The following is a 19,648-nucleotide window of genomic DNA, read 5'->3' as shown; positions in this document are numbered from 1 at the left end:
AGAATAAGAATATATTTAAAAAATAATATAATATAATATAAATAATAAGAATATAATAGACATCCATAATAATAAAAAGACACACAGATCTTATTATGCTAAATACTAGAAATGGATTGACATTTATAAAGGGTTGCAAATTGTTTTCTAGGGCCATAAAAGCATCCAAACTGAAGCATCAACAAGAGGATACCTTCACTGAAGAAAGGCTGATGGTGTCCAAACACTTCTGTCAGTGGGGTAGGCACATGACTGGAGTCTGCTGGTCCCTATTTCCAGCAGGATTCTGGTTTCAAAATGGCTTCTGCAAAATGTCTCTGGGCTTCTGTCTCTCTTAGCTTCTCTTTCTCAGCTCCTGTGCATCCTTGCTTGTTCTCTCAGAGTGTTACTCTCTAAGCAACTGTGGGTCCTCTCTTAGCTTCTCCAGGGAAAACTCTGGGCTTCATCTCTTAGTTTAGCATCTCCAACCATCTTTCTGTCTGCATCTCTAAGTGTCTGGGACTGTGTCAGCCCCTGAGCTCTCTTAAGGACTTCAGTACACTAATCAAGACCCACCTGAAATGGGTGGGGCCACATCTCCATGGAAATAATCTAAATAAAAGTGTCATCCACAGTTCGGTGGCACATGGCTCCATGGAAACAACTTAATCAAAACACCTCATCCATAATAAATCTGCACCCCCCAGAGTGAGTTGAAACAACATAGTCTTTCCTGAGGTACACAACAGTCTCAAATTGTCACAGGAAAGAAAAGGAATAGTTGCATTTATTTTCAGTGCTTATACAGAAGAGCTTCATTTTTGCCTTCCCATGAGTCTCTGGACAATTTTTTCCCCAGATGTACTGGTTGGATATATTAAGTCTGTGTTGGATTGAATGTATTATGTCTCCCTAAATGCCATTATCTTGAATGTAATCTTGTATGGGCAGATGTATCAGTGTTAATCAGATTGTAACTCTTTGAGTGTTTCCATGGAGATGGGACCCACCCAACTGTGGGTGATGGCTTTGATTGGATAGTTTCCATGGAGGTGTGGCCTCACCCATTCAGCATGGGCCTTGATTAGTTTACTAGAGCATTATAAGCTCAGACAGAAGGAGAGAGCTTGCTGCAGCCAAAAGGGACACTTTGAAGAATGCACGGAAGCTGAGAGAGGAGCTACAGATGAGAGACATTTTGGAGATGGCTGTTGAAAGCAGACTCTTGCTCCAGAGAAGCTAAAGAGAGGAGAAACACCCCAAGAGCAACTAAGAGTGACATTTTTGAGTAACTGCAGCCAAGAGAGGAATGTCCTGTGAGAAAGCCATTTTGAAACTAGAACTTTGGAGCAGACTCCAGCCACATGCCTTCCCAGCTAACAGAGGTTTTCCAGACATCATTGGCCATCCTCCAGTGAAGGTACTCAACTGCTGATATGTTACCTTGGACACTCTACAGCCTTAAAACTGTAACTGTTCAACCAAATAAACCCCCTTTTATAAAAGCCAATCTATCTCTGTTGTTTTGCATTCTGGCAGCATTAGCAAACTAGAACCATGTCCACCACAAAACACCATGATTTTTAATCCATTCTTCTTGGGTGGAAAGTTTTGATTGAATGTTTCCATGGAAATGTGACACACTCAACTGTGGGTGAGAACTCTGATTAAATAATTTCCATGGAAGTATGCTCCACCCATTCAGGGCAGGTCTTAATCAAATCACCAGAGTCCTGTGAGAGACCTCACAGGTGGAAGGAGCTCATAGCAGCTGAGAGAGACCTTTTGGAGAAAGTCATTTTGAAAGACAACCTGGGAACAAAGGAAAACAGACTCCAGCCATGTGTCTTCCCAGCTGACAGGGATGTTCTGGATGCCATTGACCATTCTTTAGTGAAAGTATCCTCTTGTTCATGCCTTAGTTTGGACAATTTAATGGTCTTAGAACTGTAAATTTGTAACTTAATAAATCCCGTTTATAAAAGGCAATCCATTTCTGGTATTTTTCATAATGGCAGCATTAGGAAACTGGAATAGATTTTGGTAACAGAGTTGTGGGGTGCTGCTGAGTTTGCAAATACCAAGTATGTTGGAACAACTTTAAAAATGGATAAGGGGAAAATTCTGGAAGAATTGTCAGGAGCTTGCTTCATGTAAAAGTGAGATTAGGAGAATCAAAAGTTGATATTTTCTGTATCTGTATTGCTAACTCACACCATGTACTATCAGTGCCATCTTGAATATTGGAAACAGAGAATTGGTGCTTTAATCTAATCAGAGTTGAAAACCAATTGTAAAAGTGCATTTTAAGAGTGACATCATCAACATAACAACATAAACAGCTGCTGACAACTCTCCAGAGGTTCAATGATAAAAGGATGATTCTGAATTGTTTGAATTTCTGGAGGAAGATATAGACTGGATAAAGACCCTGCAGATGTCAAATTGAAGCAAGAGAAATACTAGGTAGGAATAGTGTGTCCCAGACCAGCTAATCCCCCCTCCACACACACACACACACACACACACACACACACACACACACACACACACACACACTTGGGCTTAGTGTGGGAAAGGCACAGAATAACAGATGGGAAATCTCTCACCAGGGACACTGATTTTGAAATCTATCACAGCAGTGAGACATATCCCACTGTTTAAAAACCTGGGGTATAGGAGAGAACAATTCAACCCCCAGGTCAGTGAGGGACAAAGAGACTGACAAATGTGGACATTGTGTTTCCAGCCCTCGGTCTGAAACCCTTCCCCACCCTTGAGGGAAGTAGCAGCTGGCAGCCACTTCCTTACCTTGTGGATGTCTGGAGTACTGGGGCAGCTGAGGGAGTATTTGGCCACAGGTATAGCACAACATCAAGCCAGATTTGAGCTGGCAAAGTGAAGGCATAGGAATCCTGCAATGTCAGCTCACCTTGCAGTTTCAGCTCACCACAGTGGCAGTCTGATTTTTGGAGAAGACTGTGGAAAAACCAGTCTGACAACCAGCCAGCAAGAGAAAGCAAGAAATATTGAGATCAAAGAAAACCCAAGGCAAAAATGAGAAAACAACCTCCAGAATAAACTAATTGAGAAAATCGGATGCCTAGACAGCAAAAACTCATGAGCCACACAAGGAAACTTGAAGATATGGCCCAGTCAAAGGAACAAAGTTTCAACTCTGAAATTCCAGAGTTGAAACAACTAATTAATCAAATCTTCTTAATCAAATCAATGAGTTGAAAGAAAATGTGACAAAAGAGATGAAGTATATAAAGAAGACACTGGGTGACCATAAGGAAGAATTCAGAAGCTTGAAAAAATAAATGGCAGAATTTATAAGAATGAAACACACAATAGAAGACATGAAAAAGACAATGGAAGCAATCAACAACAGAGTTGGAGGGGCAGAAAAACAATTACTGAATTAGGTGACAGGAAATCTGGAATACTACACACAAAAGAAGAGATAGGGAAAAGAATGAAAAAATACGAACAGGGTCTGAGAAACAAATGACAACATGAAGCACATGAAACTACATGTTTTAGATGTCCCAGAAAGAGTAGAGAAGACAAAAAGGGCAGAAAGTCTAATAGAGGAAATAATCAATGAAAATTTCCAAACTCTTATGAAATACATAAAATTACAGGTCTACGAAGTGCAGCATACCCCAAAGATGATCCAAAGAGACCCACTCCAAGGCACTTACTAATTAGATTCCAAATGTCAAAGACAAAGAGTGAATTCTGAAAGCAACAAGAGGAAATCAATCAATCACATACAAAGGAAGCTCAATAAGACTATGCTTGGATTTCTCAGTAGAAACCACGGAGGCAAGAAGAAAGTGGTGTGATATATTCAAGGTACTGAAAGAGAAAAACTGTGGACCAAGAACCTGGCTATATCCAGCAAAACTGTCCTTCAGCAATGAGGGAGAGTTTAAAATATTTACAGGTAGCTATTCACAAAATATTGGCCAGTCAAAAAATAGAGTATAAAAACTATCATTCTGTTGGATAATTTTGTCTCCTTCACTTTTCCAAACTTTATCCTGTACATATTCACTTAATATAAACACACACACACCCCTAACATACATATATACATATAAATGCATATATTCATGTTGTGCAAATATTTATACTTATATCTACATGCAGAAACACAAACCTGATTGGAAGTATGTATTCCAAAATTTGAAAGTAATTAATTCCAAGTGGGTTATAGAATTTTGAATTATGATTATGTATCCTAAATATATAATTACCCAGTTAGTTTGGAAAGCAGATTAATTAAAATGAAATAACTGCATTTCAAAATAAAGGTGTGATCCTTGTGAATTATTTCCTTGACCATGCCATTTGTTGGCTAAATCTTCTTGTGATTCCCATATTTGCATGTTATTGAATACAACAGTCTCCTGTATCTGTCACTTTGATTCCTAATTTGAGAGCCAGTGATTTTCAGGATTTTAAATAAAAGTTTACCTGAGTATTCTATTATTTTATCAAACCTATCTGTGAAAGACTTGGCTAAAACATACTGTTACAATTCTGAAGTCTTCTGGCTGCAATTTGAGAACTGACACCCATCCTCAGCACATTCCTCAGAGCCCCCAACACTTCTTTGTTCCGCAGGCTGTAGATGATGGGGTTCAACATGGGGGTGAGGGTGTTGTAGAAAAGGGAGACAGCCTGGCTTTGCTGTGCTGAATACAGTTTGGGAGGTATCATAAGGAGAAAGACACCTGAACCCAAGTAGAGGCTTACAACTGTGAGGTGGGAGGAGCAGGTGGCCAAGGCTTTGTTCCATCCTTCAGGTGAATGCATATGAAAGACATGCAAGAAAATGAGGCTGTAGGAGGTCAGAATAATCCCAAAGGGGATGAGGATGAACACAATTCCTGTGACAAACATAATCATCTCATATGTAGAGGTATCCTCACAGGAGAGTTTCAGGATAGCTGGGACCTCACAGAAGAAGTGGTGAATCTCTCTGGAGTCACAGAGTGGAAAGTGCATGGTATACACAGTGTGGGCCAAGGAATTTAGGAACCCTAGTACCCAGGAGAGAGTAGACATCTGCAGGCAGACTCTGGAATTCATGATGACTGAGTACCTCAGTGGGTTGCAGATGGCAACATAGCGATCATAGGACATCAGAGTCAAGAGGAGACATTCAGAACCTGCCATGGCAACATACAACAGCATCTGTATTCCACAGCCAATCTGTGAGATGGTTCTCCTCTGCACCCAGAAGTCAATGACCATCTTAGGGATGGTGTTAGAGATGAGAACTAAATCCATAGCAGAAAGATGGCTGAGAAGCAAGTACATGGGAGTGTGAAGTTGGGACTCCATCCAAATTACTAGGATCAGGATGGAGTTTCCAGTGAGGGCAATGATGTAGCTCAGGAAAATGATGGAGATAAGGAAGCTGACATATCTCATATCAGGAAAGAGTCCAAGGATAATGAGATCTGTGGTTGATGTGTCATTTCCTCTTCTCATGCTGAAGTGAGAGTTGAGACAGCCTGGGAAACCAGTTAGAGTGTGAGGGATGGACACTTATTATTGGATATTCTTCTTAAATACATTTATCAAAGCCTACTGCATTTCTATGTCAAACCCAGGTATTAGACTAGACACATTTTTTTAGTATTTAAATAGTGTAGTGCATTACAAAGGTCAAGGATTTCAGTCATAGAGTATCAAGTTTCAATGTAAACTAGCCCTCTGTCCTGAGCAAATTAGTTAATTTTTATGCACCTGTTTTAATCTTTAAAATGATGGTAATAATAGTGTTCTCATATTGAGACAGCACATTGACTATGTCATGGTGAATCAAAATAAACATTATATACCTTCGCTACTCTTCAAGTTCTTTGTTTCCCTCATAATTAATGTAACCTATTATTTTTCTGTTCTGATTTAGTTTGTGAATCCTCTAAAGTTAGGATAAAATTATACTCGTTTGCATTCTTCAAAGACCCATACAGAATCTTGCCTTACACATTATAGATGTTCAATAAATATTTGCTGAATATTTTCATTTCACAAATCTTTCACTGCTTAGAGAAATATAATGAATGGATATTCTTAAAAAATTAAATTATTTATATTTCTCTATAGCCCTGTAAAATAATTCACTGGTTAACTTTTTATTAAATATATCTATTATTATTGTCTCCCCACATTTGACCAATTTATGCAGTAAAATTCCTCACTGCTTACAAACATTTATAACTGTCAAAAACTGATGAGCTTAATTTCCTACATGAGATGAATCTGTTTCTTGTATGGACAAAATCATTTGATTAATTATTTCAGGTTTAATTTGAATAAGGCAAATATGAGTGAACCAATCCTAGCTCTCCTATGTTTCTAAGCAAAATATTGTAATTACTCCAGCAGTATGCTACCATTCAATAGTTTTTCATGCCCAGTTCCTTCTTTGAAATGATCTTACCTTCTACCATGTCCGATGCATATTATGGCTTTTCAACAAAGGTGTTCATTGCATGGCTAATATGCTTGTGTAGAAATTATTATATTCTAAGCCTTCTTCTCTTAACTGAGGAATTCCTGATTTAATTGTGAATTTATATTTTCAATATTTTGGAGGTTAAATACTCATTTATGGGGGAGAAATTAATGTAGAAATACACATGCAGACACCCAAGAACCAAAAGAATTATGGGTCTGTCTTAAGGGAATTCAGTCCCTTGACTTTAATTATTATGAATTTATGGGATAATTACTTTTACTTTCCTCCTCTCCCAAAGGAGATAGCTGTCAGTTTATCTCAAGGGATACTTGGAGAAAAATGCACTTTTTCCTCATTGGTTTTCTTGACTCATTTCCCACACTCATCTCTCTCTGGAACTAAATACTTTCCCTTCCAGTAGAAACCAAAATACATAGTAGTTGTCTCAAAACTTTCCTTACTTTATCAAATAATGCATGTATTTAAGTACTTATTTTAATGGTATGAAGTAAACCAATAATCTTTATGATCTAGAGTATTTTGTTTTTACATCATTTACCTTAGCGATGAGGAGAGGGAAATGAAGAACTTCATCTCTCTTGAATATTTACAAACTTGTTTTTACATTATGTATTAAATTTCATGTCACTCTCACAGACTTTTCTTGGTTACTCATGCTTTGGAATTAAAAATCATGGAAATCATGTTGTTATTCCCCATTATATGGGGAAATGTTAGGATATGAAATACTAAGATTTCTCAGAAAGTGGTCTTTGCCTTGAAATATGTGAAAATTCATGTGAGTAATAGAGTCAAATGAGAGATAACTAAGCCCACAGAGTGATAATTATAGAAAGACCAAATTTACCCTCAAATAAATAAGAATATTTGTAAATGGGAATATTTCAAACGACAAATATAATATCCTTATGTTTACTGCCTTTTTCATGGAAATGTCTGGTTATAAGTGAAAACAGAGAAATTGAATATTAAAGGTGATGATTTCAATATTTACTCAGTAGTGGAAAAAGATGAATTTTGAGGAGTCTTCTAACAAAATGATTTGTCCCCATTGAGTAGATGATTCTGTTGAATTTACCTGCTGAGATAATATAAACCAGTGTCAAAAATAACACTTATTGAGAAACTCACATCCACTCAAAGAAAAGTGCAAGTGACCAATGGTCATATTTGTAGACATGTTTCATCTTAATTCTGCCAGTATATTACCTGAAATTCACATGGTTCATAAAAGTCCATTTTAAATATGATTTTTATAGATGGAATTTTTTAAAAAAAGTGCTTAGTCCTAGTCAAAGATATGAACGAACCATGAACATGGTGACCTGATCCCAGACATCAAATGACCTTTTCACGCTATTATTGATTCATACAATTCATGTATCATGGGGAGTTAGACAAGAAACAATAAACCTCATTGTTAGGTAAATTAAGCAGCATGTAAAAAGGTGGAAATTTACAATGACTCCTTGAACAACCTGTTCTTGAGTTCTACTTCCCATCCCATCTCACTGTCTCAAGGATACTTCTGGATGCTCTCTCTTTGGCAACCATTCCTCCTTTCTGTTCACCCCATTCCCAACTATCTCTTATATCACATTTGAAATAAAACCAATCACTTATGTCTCATACCTTAAAACAAAATATCTCCCTTGACTCCTGGCTCTATTTTCTGATTAACTTCTTAGAAAGACTTCACAAAGGAATTATTGACAGTTGGTATTGCCACCCTCTTCATTTTCTATTTCTTCTTCCACTGTGGTCAGACTCCCTGCCCTTAAACCACTGACCACCATAGTGACAAACAACTGAACTGACCCGCATCCTGCAGGAGTATTTGTTACTCTGGTCTGAGCCCTCTTTCTTGAAGCACTGTTTCTTGGTTTTCTGGGACACTTTTCGTTCTCTTTCCCCCCAACTCACAGACAGCACCTTCTGTGCCTCCTTTGATAGCCTCTATTTTTATACAATCTCTCAACATTAAAGAGCCTCAGGTTTCTTTCCAAAACTCATTCTCTGTAGCTTCATGATCTCCTTAGATGTTCTAAAACAATCTTGTGGCTTTAAATGTCTACTGTCCAACGACTCACAAATATATATTTCCAGCTCTGAACCCTCCCTGAATTAATGGACAAATATATCCAACGACTACGGATGGCTCTTTTAAAATGAGTAGTAGGCAGCTCAAATTTCAACTGGCCAAAACACAAATAAATACTCACCCACAGCCTGTTTCTCATAATATTGATGCACAACCTGTTCCTCTAATACTTTTTTTCAATGTTAATAAATGTACCATCACCTTGCAATTCAATGGGTCACCACCTAGGGGTAATTGCTAATCATTTTTGCATCTTGATACCCATTTGTAGGCCACCTATATGTCCTTTGGACTCTATCACCAAAATATATTACAATTCCAAACCTTTCTCTTCATAACCATTATAATCACTTTTCTCATCTAAGTACCAACATTTCTTGCCAGTGCTTTCTTGTTAGCTCCCTGTTTTCCCTATTTTAATTCTTGACACATACAATTCATTCTCTGCAAGCATGAGTGATACTTTAAAATTGAAATTTATCTCATGTCATGCACTTGCCTAAAATCACAAATGCTTTCCATCATGCTTAGAAGAATCATTATTTCTTTCCAAATTAAGGTGTTCTCAACAAGTGGCATAATCTATTTTTGAGAAATAAGCCTCCTCTTATATTATGATTAAATAGTAAATTAGATAGACACTTTCTCCTAAAATCTTCTATTTGTATTTCAGGATAATCTTCTAATGTGATTGAATCTTGAATTACATTTTGATTCAGTGGTGATTAATTGATATTCTCCTATCCATATGAAGTTTTTTCTGTATGGTTCTACATGTGTTCTGCTTAATGATTTGATATCAAAGGCTATAAATCATTGTTGAATAGTTCAAAATATTTCTGATTAACAGAACCAATCAAACCATTTAAGGATGAATGGTCAGACAAATACATCATAGATAGATAGATTCATGTGGATAGATATGACAGATCCATCCTGGATAGATAGATCCATCCTAAGAATCCACAGAGAATGTGTTTTATGAAAACACAAACATTCTTTTCCACTTCAACCTATTCCTTAGCAACTTCAATTTATGCAGTGATGATCCATCTTTACAGCCTCTGAGTACTTACAAATTCTTTCTCTGAAAATTCATTCAACTTTAATGATTTTTCTTTCTTTCCAAGTTACTATAATTATGATCACAGGACAGTACAATCATTTTGAAATCCAAACTCAGTCATTATATATCCAGGCCTGTGGTCTTTCACACCTATGTAGCTTCCATCTTCTCCAAAAGAAAATCAAAACACTGTGGTCTGACCCACAAGTCCTGTCTTGATTCAGCCCGTGTGGTAATTTCACCATCATTTCCCTACTCTTCCCCCTAGGTCATGCTGAGCTAGGCTGATATTTTGTTCAGTTCTCTGTACATTTTCTTTCTCCTGATCTTCCACTGCAGGCCCTCTTCTACATCCTTCAAATATCCCCTCAGTGTTGCTTCTCTCTGAGTATTTCACAAGCTTCTTCTCCAGATCCCCAAAACAATACTATGTTACTCCATCACAGCCTTAACCCTTTCTAGCATTATTTATTTGCATCAGTTTCTCACTGTGCTATGAGCTCCTGTATGCCTTTTCTGTCTTTTTATCCCCAGTACTTACTCAAGTGCCAGTGCTTTGCAAAATGTTGAGCAACTGCTTATAAAAGAGGATGTGTGTATATTACTGACCAGAATTGCCTGGTGGATGACCTCGGATGGGCTCTCAGGTAGGGGCTATTTCACCGAGTGGCTCCTTCTCTCTCAGCGGAGAGGCTCTCAGCTTCCCACAGGGGTGCGGCAGCTTACAACTCAGCTTAATGTAGGAAAAGACCCTGGGTATTCAGTTTATGGGGCAGACAGCATGCAGCTGAATGCTGTTGGCTTGGCATCTAAGCCCAAAATATTTGTGTTGATATAGAAGGGCTGTATCCATGCATGCTCAAAAAAAATGTAAACAGGAGAACAAAGATGCACAGTCCCTTTACTGGAGCACAGCACACTGAAGCACCTCCTGTCTGTGGGATGCTGAGAACCGGGTGACTTGGCAACTATTGCACTTCTGCACATGAGCTCCCACCTGTACCACATGACATTGTTGGTGCTGGCCCCTTCCCTAGTTAATAAAAATATAATAATCACTTTTAAAATTTTTCAAAAATTTTTTTAGAAAGGAATGTGTGGGTTTCTGTCCTTAATTTAAGGAAACCCTGAATCAGAAAGGCAAGTATGAAAAGCAGTTTCGAATCAGTTTTCTTTTTGCTATCAGACCATGCAATCCATAGTCACACCTTATCTTTCTTCCTTCCTCATCTAGCCCTTTAATATATAAAAGGCCGAGTCAGCTTGCTCAGCGTCCACCTGTCGCCAGCTTTACATTTCCAGTGTATGGGAGTTGTGATGAGCCAGTTTTCCCTTCAGGAGCAAAGTTCACCGTGTTTCTGGACGAGTGTGAGTGAGCCTGAACCAGAACCCAGGACATGCCCATGACAGCCCACGTGAGGACAGGGTCTGATACTGGGCTGGGGGATGCAGCCCTCCTGGGTGGGCATTGGGACCCTGCTGCTCTCAGCCCTGCTTTTCCTGCCAGACTCAGGTGAGTGGGAGGAAGGACCAGCTGTGCTTCTTCCCGGAACCCTGCCTCGGAGCCATTTCATTCACAGAACGTTCCCGGGTCTTTGGCTCTTTTCCAGTTTCCGGCTCCAGAAGGCAGTCTGTCTTTCTCTTATTTCAGTCTGTCTTTCTCTGCCTGCCTTTCTGGGTCCTTCTCCTTTCCCTTTTCTCTCTGATCCATGTTCATACAATATTTAAATATCTAGATTTCAGCCATTTTTTTCTGTAAAATACTTAAATACTAATATATCAAATTTCTGTGAGGATAAAATAATAAATTAAATCAAAAGATGATTTGTGCTATGTAAATTACATGTGATATTATAAATTACTATTTTTAATTTTTGCTTCTGTTCAGTTTTACATGACACTAACTATAAAGATAAGCCTAGAAAAGTAAAATGTAAGTGCCTCCCTAAGGGATGGTCTCTATCGACTGCTCTCAGTACTAGATTTGGGATCTCTTGATACAGTATGATACAGTATTCAAAAATGTGAATTTTAATTAGACATAGTTTTTACTAATAGACTTGGTAAAATATCCTAGTGTTATAAACAAACAAATGCACAAAGAAAGCCACAAAATTTTAAGTCTGTCCAAAACCATGTATCTAGTACTTTGCTTTCAGGAGAAAATAGACAGAGATGCAGAGTTACAGAGAATGAAAAAAAAAAGTTAATGAGATGCACTCAGAATGTTAGAAAAATCAAACAACAGAAAAAAAATACTGAAAGTTTTTCCATGATGTAATAGTAATCAGCTAAGCCTGGTGAATTAATTTCATGCATTTCCAAAAACTCAAATAACAGATTATGAATTTTCAGTGCACTGGTATGTCTGTTTTCATTTTATAAATTATTACCAGAGAAAGTGAAACTCTCAAATAAATAATATGATAACAATTAAGGATTATCTATATCTAGTGGAGGGTGATTCCAGGAAAAACCTGCTGCTCTTTTATTTTGCTCATATTATGCCTGCAACACAAATTAAAGGAATTTCATTTTTCTAGCTTTATATTTCCAAAATTGCCTGAAAAATCCCAAACAATTGCAAAGTCTTTCTTTTATGTGCTACTTTTCCTTTATTTTTTGTTTTTTTCTTAATGAGTTGTAGTATATAGAAACTTCAGGCTAAGATAGAGTTCCCACATACTTCACCCCCCACCACACACAACTTTTCCTATTACATTTTGCCTTAATTTGGTACCCTTGTTACAACTGATGAAAAATTTTTATTATTTTAGTAAATATAGGCCATAGTGATTCACATTGTGATTCACTCTTGTGTTGTCCAGTTTATTCTAGTCAAATACATACACATATATATAAAACTTGATTTTAATCATTTTAACTATTTACAAGTGTAAAACGCAGTGGTGTTGAACACATTCACAATATCGTGCTACCATCACAACCATCCATTACCAAACTATTCCATCACCAAAACAAAAACTCTATAGCAATTAAACATTTACTACCCATTGCCTAATCCTATCCCCATCCATGGTAAGCTCTATTCCAATTTCTGACTCAGTCAAATTGCATACAATAAATATTTCATTTAAGTAAGCTCATTCAATATTTGTCCTTTCCTTTTTGGCTAATTTCACTCAACATGATGTCTTCTACGTTCATCCACATTGTAGCGTGTATCAGAACTTCATTTCTTCTTATGACCAAATAATATTCCATTGAGTGATTATAACACACTTTGTTGATCACTCTGTTGATGGACACTTGGATAACTTTCGCCTTTTGGCAGTTATGAATAATGCCCCTATGAACATCTGGGTTGAAATATCTGTTTGAGCCACTGGTTTCCATTTATTTGGCTATACACCTACAAGTAGGATTGATAGGTCATACGGTAATTCTATCATTAACTTTTGAGAAACTGCCAAACCTTATCACAGCAATGCACCATTTTCCAAACCCACCAAAAATGTGCAAGAGTTCTTATTTCTCCATACCATTGTCAACATTTTTTATCTTTCATGTTTTAATAGTAGCATCTCTAGTGGTGTGAAATGACATCTCATTATGTTTTTGATTTACATTTCCCTAATGGCTAATGATTTGGAGCATCTTCTCATGTTCTTATTGGCCATTTGTATATCTTTGCAGAAATGTGAATTCAAGTCCTTTGCCCAATTTTAAATGGGTTTTTATCTTTTTGCTGTTGACTTGTAAGATTTCTTACATATTCTGAGTATAAACCCTTGTTATATACATGGTTTCCAAATATTTCTCCCATTCTTTAGGTGTTCTTTTGATTTCTTGATAATGCCCTTTCATGCACACTTTTAATTTTTTTATTAATTTCAATTTGTTCTTTTTGTTACTTGTGCTTTTCATGTAAACTCTAAGAAACCATTACCTAACAACTATGCTGAAAATGTATACCTAAGTATTATACTAGAAATTTTATAGTTTGCTACTTAAGTTGAAGTCTTTGATCCATTTAGAATTAATTTTTGTTTAAGGTGTGAGGTTCTACTATCATTCTTTTGCATAGGGATTTCTAGTTACTCAGCACAATTTGAAGAGACTGTTCTTTCCCCATTGAGTGGACTCTTGTCAAAATATCATTAGCATTGATGTGAGGTTTATTCCTGAATTCTCAATTCTATTCCAGTAGTATATATTTATCTCCTTTTGCCAGAATTACACTGTTTTGACTACTGTAGCTTTGTACTAAATTTTAAAATAAAGAAACATGAGTCCTCCAACTATATCCTACATTTTCAATATTATTTGCTTATTGGGTGCCTCTTACCCTTCCATACAACTAAGATGATTGGCTGTCCCATTTCTGCAAAGAAAGCTGTTTGACTTCTGATTGGGATTGAATTGAACTTACAAAACACTTTGAATAGAATTGACAAATTAAAAATATTTAGTCTTCCAATCCATGAACACAGAATATCCTACCAATTACAGAGGTCATCTTTATTTTCAGCAATTTTTGTGATTTTCATTGTACAGTTCCTTAACATCCTTGGTTAAACTAATCACTACCTATTTGATGGTTTTAGTTTGTATTGTAAAGGGAATATTTCCCTTGATTTCCTCTTCAGCTTGTTCATTCATAGTATACAGAAACTGCTGAGTAGTGCCTGTTGTTTCTGTACCACAGCAGGTTGCTGATATGTTTATTAGTTCCAATAGCTCTGATGAGTTTTTTTTTAATTTTCTATAAATTGGATCATGTCATCTGCAAATAGAGAAAGATTTACTTCTTCCTTTCCAATTTGTATGCCTTTTACTTCTTTTTCTTGCCTATTTTCTCTGTCTAGCTCTTCCAGTACATTATTGAATAACTATGGTGAAAGTGGGAATCCTTGTCTTATTTCTGATATTAGAGGGAATGTTTCTTGTCTCTCACCCTTAAGTTTGATATTAGCAACAGGTCTTTCATGTATTCCCTTTATCATGCTCAGAAAGTTTCCTTCCATTCCTATATTTTTAAGTGTTTCATTATAAAGGGATACTGAATTTTTTAAATGCTTCTCAGCATCAATTTTGGTGATCATGTTTTATTTTTTTAAAACTTCATTATAATAACATTGTATTACACTGACTAATTTTCTTTTGTTTAACTACCTTTTCATACCTTGGATAAATCCCAAAGGATCATGGCATATAATTCTTTAAATATGCTGCTGGATTCAGTTGATTAGTATTTCCTTTTGGATTGTTGTCTCTAAATTGATGAGGGTATTGGGATGTAATTTTCTTTTCTTTGTGATGTCTGTATATAACTTTGATATAATGGTGGTACTGGCCTCATAGAAGGAGTTCGGAAGGTTCCCTCATCTTCAATTATTTGGAAGAGTTTGATGAGAATTGGTGTTTATTCTTCCTGAAATAGTTGGTAAATTTACTCATGAATCAATCTGATGCAGAACTTCACTTTTTGGGATGTTTTGTTTAATGATCCAATCTCTTTTCTTGTAATTGGTCTGTTGAGATTTCTATTTCTTCTTGAGTCTGGGTAGATAGTTTGTATACTGCTAGAAATGTGTGAGTTCATCTGAGTTGTATAATTTGTTGGCATACAATTGTCCATAGCATCCTTTGTAAATTCTTTTTCTTACCACTGGGTCAGTGTTACTTCCCTCTCTTTCACTTCGGATTTTAGTTAACTGTATTCCTCTCTTTCGTTTCTTTGTCAGTCTAAGAGTTTGTCAAACTTATTGATCTTTTAAAGGAACCATTTTTTGGCTTCATTCATGTCTTCAATTGTTTTTCTTTTATATATTTCATTCATATTGACTCAAATATTTTTAATTTTCCTCCCTCTGCATTTTTTTTGTTTTAGTTTCTCAAAGTTTGAGGTTAGGTAACTGATTGTAGATCTTTCTTTCTTTGTCTTTTTTTTGCTTTTTTCTTTCCACTTATTTTTTATTAGAGAAGATGTAGGGTTATAGGAAAATCAGGCAGTAACTGCAGGTCCCCATATACTTCTGTCAGAGTGTTTCATAGTATTAATACTTTGTATTACTGTGGTGACTTTGTTGAAATTGATGAAACAATGTTATGTTAATTATGCTTTTAACTATGGTCCATATTTTACATTGAGTCACTGTCTTTATGGTATATTTAAATTTTCATTCTAATGATATAAATATGTATAAACATATATAACTATATATACATGTATGTATGTGTGTGTATACATACATATATATATGTGTGTGTGTATATGTATATATAACCTAAATTTCCCCTTTCAATCGGATTCAATTATGTAATGCAATGGTGTTAATGTGCTGGTGGTACCATCAGCATAATCCATTAACAAAACTTTCAGTCTAACTAAAAGTTTATCAATTTTATTAATCTTTTCAAAGAAAACAACTTTGGTTTCATTGAGTTTCAATTTTATGAAATCTTTTTTAATCTGTATTTTATTTTGTTGTTCATGCTTTTGGTGTAAAGTGTAAGAAACCATTATCTAACACAAGGCTTTGAGGTTGCTTCCCTTTCTTTTCTTAGGGAGTTTTATATATGTTTGGTCTTATAGGGAGGTCTTTAATCCATTTTCCTTCTTGGGTTAATTTTTGTATATGGTTTCAGGTAAGTAAGGATCTACTTTCATCCTTTTGCATATGGATATCCAATTTTCTCAGCATCATTTGTTGAAGAGACTATTTATTCCCTATTAGTGGATTTGGAACCCTTGTCCAAAATTAACTGGCTACAGCTGTGAAGGTTTATTTCTGAACTCAGTATTAGAGTCCATTCCTCTATATGTATCTCCTTGGACCTGTACTGTGCTGTTTTGATAACTGTAGCTTTGTAATAATTTTTAAAACCAGGAAATATGAGTCTTCCAACTTTGTTCTTTTTCATGAGAATTTTGGCTTTTGGTGCCCATTTTCTTTCCACATATATTTAACATTTGGTTTTTATGTTTCTGCAAGAAGGCTGTTGAAATTCTTATTGGGATTGTGTTCAATCTGTCAATTGCTGTGAGTAGAATTGACATTGTTTGCTTTTTCTAGATGCTAAAAAAAAACAAAAAAAACAGAAAAACAAAAAACTGCCGTGGGTTGGCTTAACAACCTGAATTCATTTGCTCACAGTTTCAGAATTTGGAATTCTTGCTTTCTTTCAGGATCAGTAGCTTATGGTGTCTGGCAGTCTCTGGGGTTCATGGTTTTCCTGGCTCATGACAAGGCATGTAGCCATGTCTTATCCTTTCTCCAATGGGTTCCATTGACTTTGGTTTCTGACTGCACCCTGCGTCTTACCATTTGACTTTCCCTGTGCTTATAAAGGACTTCACAAATCTGGGCCAAGCCCAACCTGATTAAGATGGACCACATCTTAGCTGCAGTAATATCTTAAAGATATGTTATTTATAATGGGTCCACTCCCACCAGAATACAGACCATATTTTGTCCCACTGCCTTCTTGGTCCACTGTCTCTGATGAGAAATTGGCAATTAACCTTATTTGTGTCTCCTTGCACATTACATACTGGTCCTCTCTTGCAGCTTTCAGATTCTCTCTTTGTCTTTGGTGTTTGGCAGTTTGAGCATGATGTGTACAACCATGGATCTCTTTGAGTTTAGCTTTATTTGGGTTTTATAATCACTCAAGATACGATTGATGATATTGTTACCTGTCATTAAATATGGGAAGTTTTCCAGCATTATTTCTTTGAATACCCCCTTTGAATATTGCCTGTTTCCCTCTTCTCCTTCTGGAATTATCTTAATGTATATACTGGTATATTTGATGGTTTCCATACAGGTCTGTTAGTCTCCATTCGTTTTCTTCATTCTTGTTTTTCTTTCTGCTTCTCAGGCTGAATTACTATATATTTTCTTATTTTAGAGTTCATTGATTCTTTATTTTTCCATTTCTAATATGTGATTGAGTCCCTCTAGGGAATTTTTAATTTGTGTTATTTTGGTCTTCAGCTCTGTTTAGTTGTTTTTAATAACTTTTATCTCTTGATATCTTCTTTGTTTGTATATCATTTTCCTGGCATGCTTATTTTTTTCTCCTTATTTTCCTTTAGTTCTTTGATAATATTTAAGTTGATTTTTTAAGTGATTGCCATGTATGCCTAAAGTCTGTTCTTCTTCAAGGATTGTTTGTGATGTTTTATATTATCCTTTCCATGGTCCATAATATATTATTTATTTGCTTTTCTTATAATATTTTCCTGGCCACCATATAATATTTAATATTTTAACTCTGGAACTTCATCCCTCAGTTTTCTGTTACTTAAGTTTATATCCATTTAGTGATATGACATAGATTTTTCCTGAGTTACAGGAGCTAACATAAACAATCAAACCAACACAAAGAACATCTTTTGCAGTCTTTGCAAATTCCAAATTGTGCACTGGTTATCTTTTCCAGAAGATCAGCAGGCAGTAAATGTACAGGTTCTTCTACCTTCTGTATATGTGACTTGCCCTGGGTATGCACTTATTGCCTTAGGAATTCCCCTTTACAGGGATCTGAATGCTCATTCTTCTCCCTGTGAAATTGCCTTTCAGGGCTTGGAGCTCTGCTTTCCATTCCTGGGGCTCATCTTAAAGACAGTGGTCTTTTACTCCTGGCCATTGTGTTTAGATTGTTTCTTACACTGATTTAGCTGCCCACAAACTGCTCTCAAATGTAGGGCAAGTTCTGAGATGGCAAGCTAGATACAAGTGTCCTGGTTGAGACCTTCAGTTTTCAGCAAGATAGACTGTCAAAGATCTATATTCACCCCAGTAGGTGCATTGCAGCTACACTGCTTTCTCTGAAATATGGTCAGAAATCCATACTTGAAACAAAGGCCAGCACCAGATGGAGTCAGAGACAGCAGGAAAGAGGCCAGTAAGTGTGCCATGGGATTTCCCAACCGTTCTGAAATTGTGTTTACTTGTTTGGCCCTTTCCCAGTTAATATGACTCTTTAATGTTCTCCAGAGCTCTGAGGAAGATGGCTCTGACAGCTTATAATATATGTTCAAAGGTTCTATGGGGAAATGGACCCTGGAGTGACTCATGCTGTCATCTTAGTTGTCCAGAAGTCTCTTCATGTTATAAATGATTTTTCTTTGAATCAATTTTAAAAATATCAAATAATATGAAATTTTTATTTTTAAATCAGGCATTCTCCTCCTCATTTCCTTCTAACTTCTGTATACAAACAACTTTACCTTTTCTGGCTGTCTCCTGTCTGTGGTGGCACTCCTAAGCAATCTTCCTCTGTTTATATAATCTGTTTTTCTATATTAATTAAAAATGTCTAACATATTGTTTAATTTACATATTTTATTTTTGTGCTTGTCTCCACACACTAAAACATAAGCTCCACACATGCATCAGTCTGGATTTTTCCTAAACACTTAGAAATATACCTGGCATATAGTAGGTGTTCAATTAGTATTTGTTGAAATAAAGACAATCTAATCCATCACTTTCTCTGTTTGGATATTTGTTCCTTACCCCTAAGGCCTGTACTACACTTTTGTTTATAGGCTGAGCCATTCAAGAACATTTGGTGCTGGTCACACACCCTGCATGCTTTCAGGGACTTAAAAGTAAAGGGAGGCTTCATCCCTGACTCAGTTACTATGCTCCCATTTGGTGACACCTTAGAAGGCATCCAACGTGTGAATTTTGACAAGGAAAGAGGAAATACGGTGCTTTCTACCTTTCAAAGCCTTTCACCTTGGATTAGGCTGGCTGCCCTGTATGATCAGAGGAAGAAGGCTCTCTGCCCCTGGAAGATTCTGGCAGCTGTTCACCTTCCTCATATCTGCTCCCAAGAAGCTCCACCTTTTCCCCTGTGATTCTTTCCTTCCCCCTCACATCTGGTGGGAATTTTCATTTACTCAGTCTGCATTTTTCTGTTGAATATGCTCCTTTGTTCTTGATGGGACCTGGTCATTCTAAGACATTCCTGTGACTTTGACAAGTGGCATGGTGCTCAAAGACAGATGAAGAGATTA

At 36.4% G+C, this 19,648-nt stretch overlaps 1 protein-coding gene across 1 annotated transcript; it reads right to left on the bottom strand.

Moving 5' to 3' along the window:
• Positions 1–4,509: 4,509 nt before the first annotated feature.
• LOC119524401 (olfactory receptor 2M5-like) lies at positions 4,510–5,487 on the bottom strand. Its single transcript, XM_037823027.1, has one exon. It carries the CDS (start codon positions 5,485–5,487, stop codon positions 4,510–4,512), a length of 978 nt encoding a protein of 325 aa, XP_037678955.1.
• Positions 5,488–19,648: the final 14,161 nt, after the last annotated feature.

The sequence above is a fragment of the Choloepus didactylus genome, assembly GCF_015220235.1.
Source record: "Choloepus didactylus isolate mChoDid1 chromosome 11 unlocalized genomic scaffold, mChoDid1.pri SUPER_11_unloc1, whole genome shotgun sequence".
Lineage (NCBI taxonomy): Eukaryota > Metazoa > Chordata > Mammalia > Pilosa > Megalonychidae > Choloepus > Choloepus didactylus.
Note: the sequence above shows the minus strand (reverse complement) of the source record. Positions and strands in the feature narration are given on the sequence as shown.

Coding starts and splice junctions, on each gene's coding strand:
- LOC119524401 (XM_037823027.1), bottom strand. CDS start 5,487: ATGAGAAGAGGAAATGACACATCAACCACAGATCTCATTATCCTTGGA.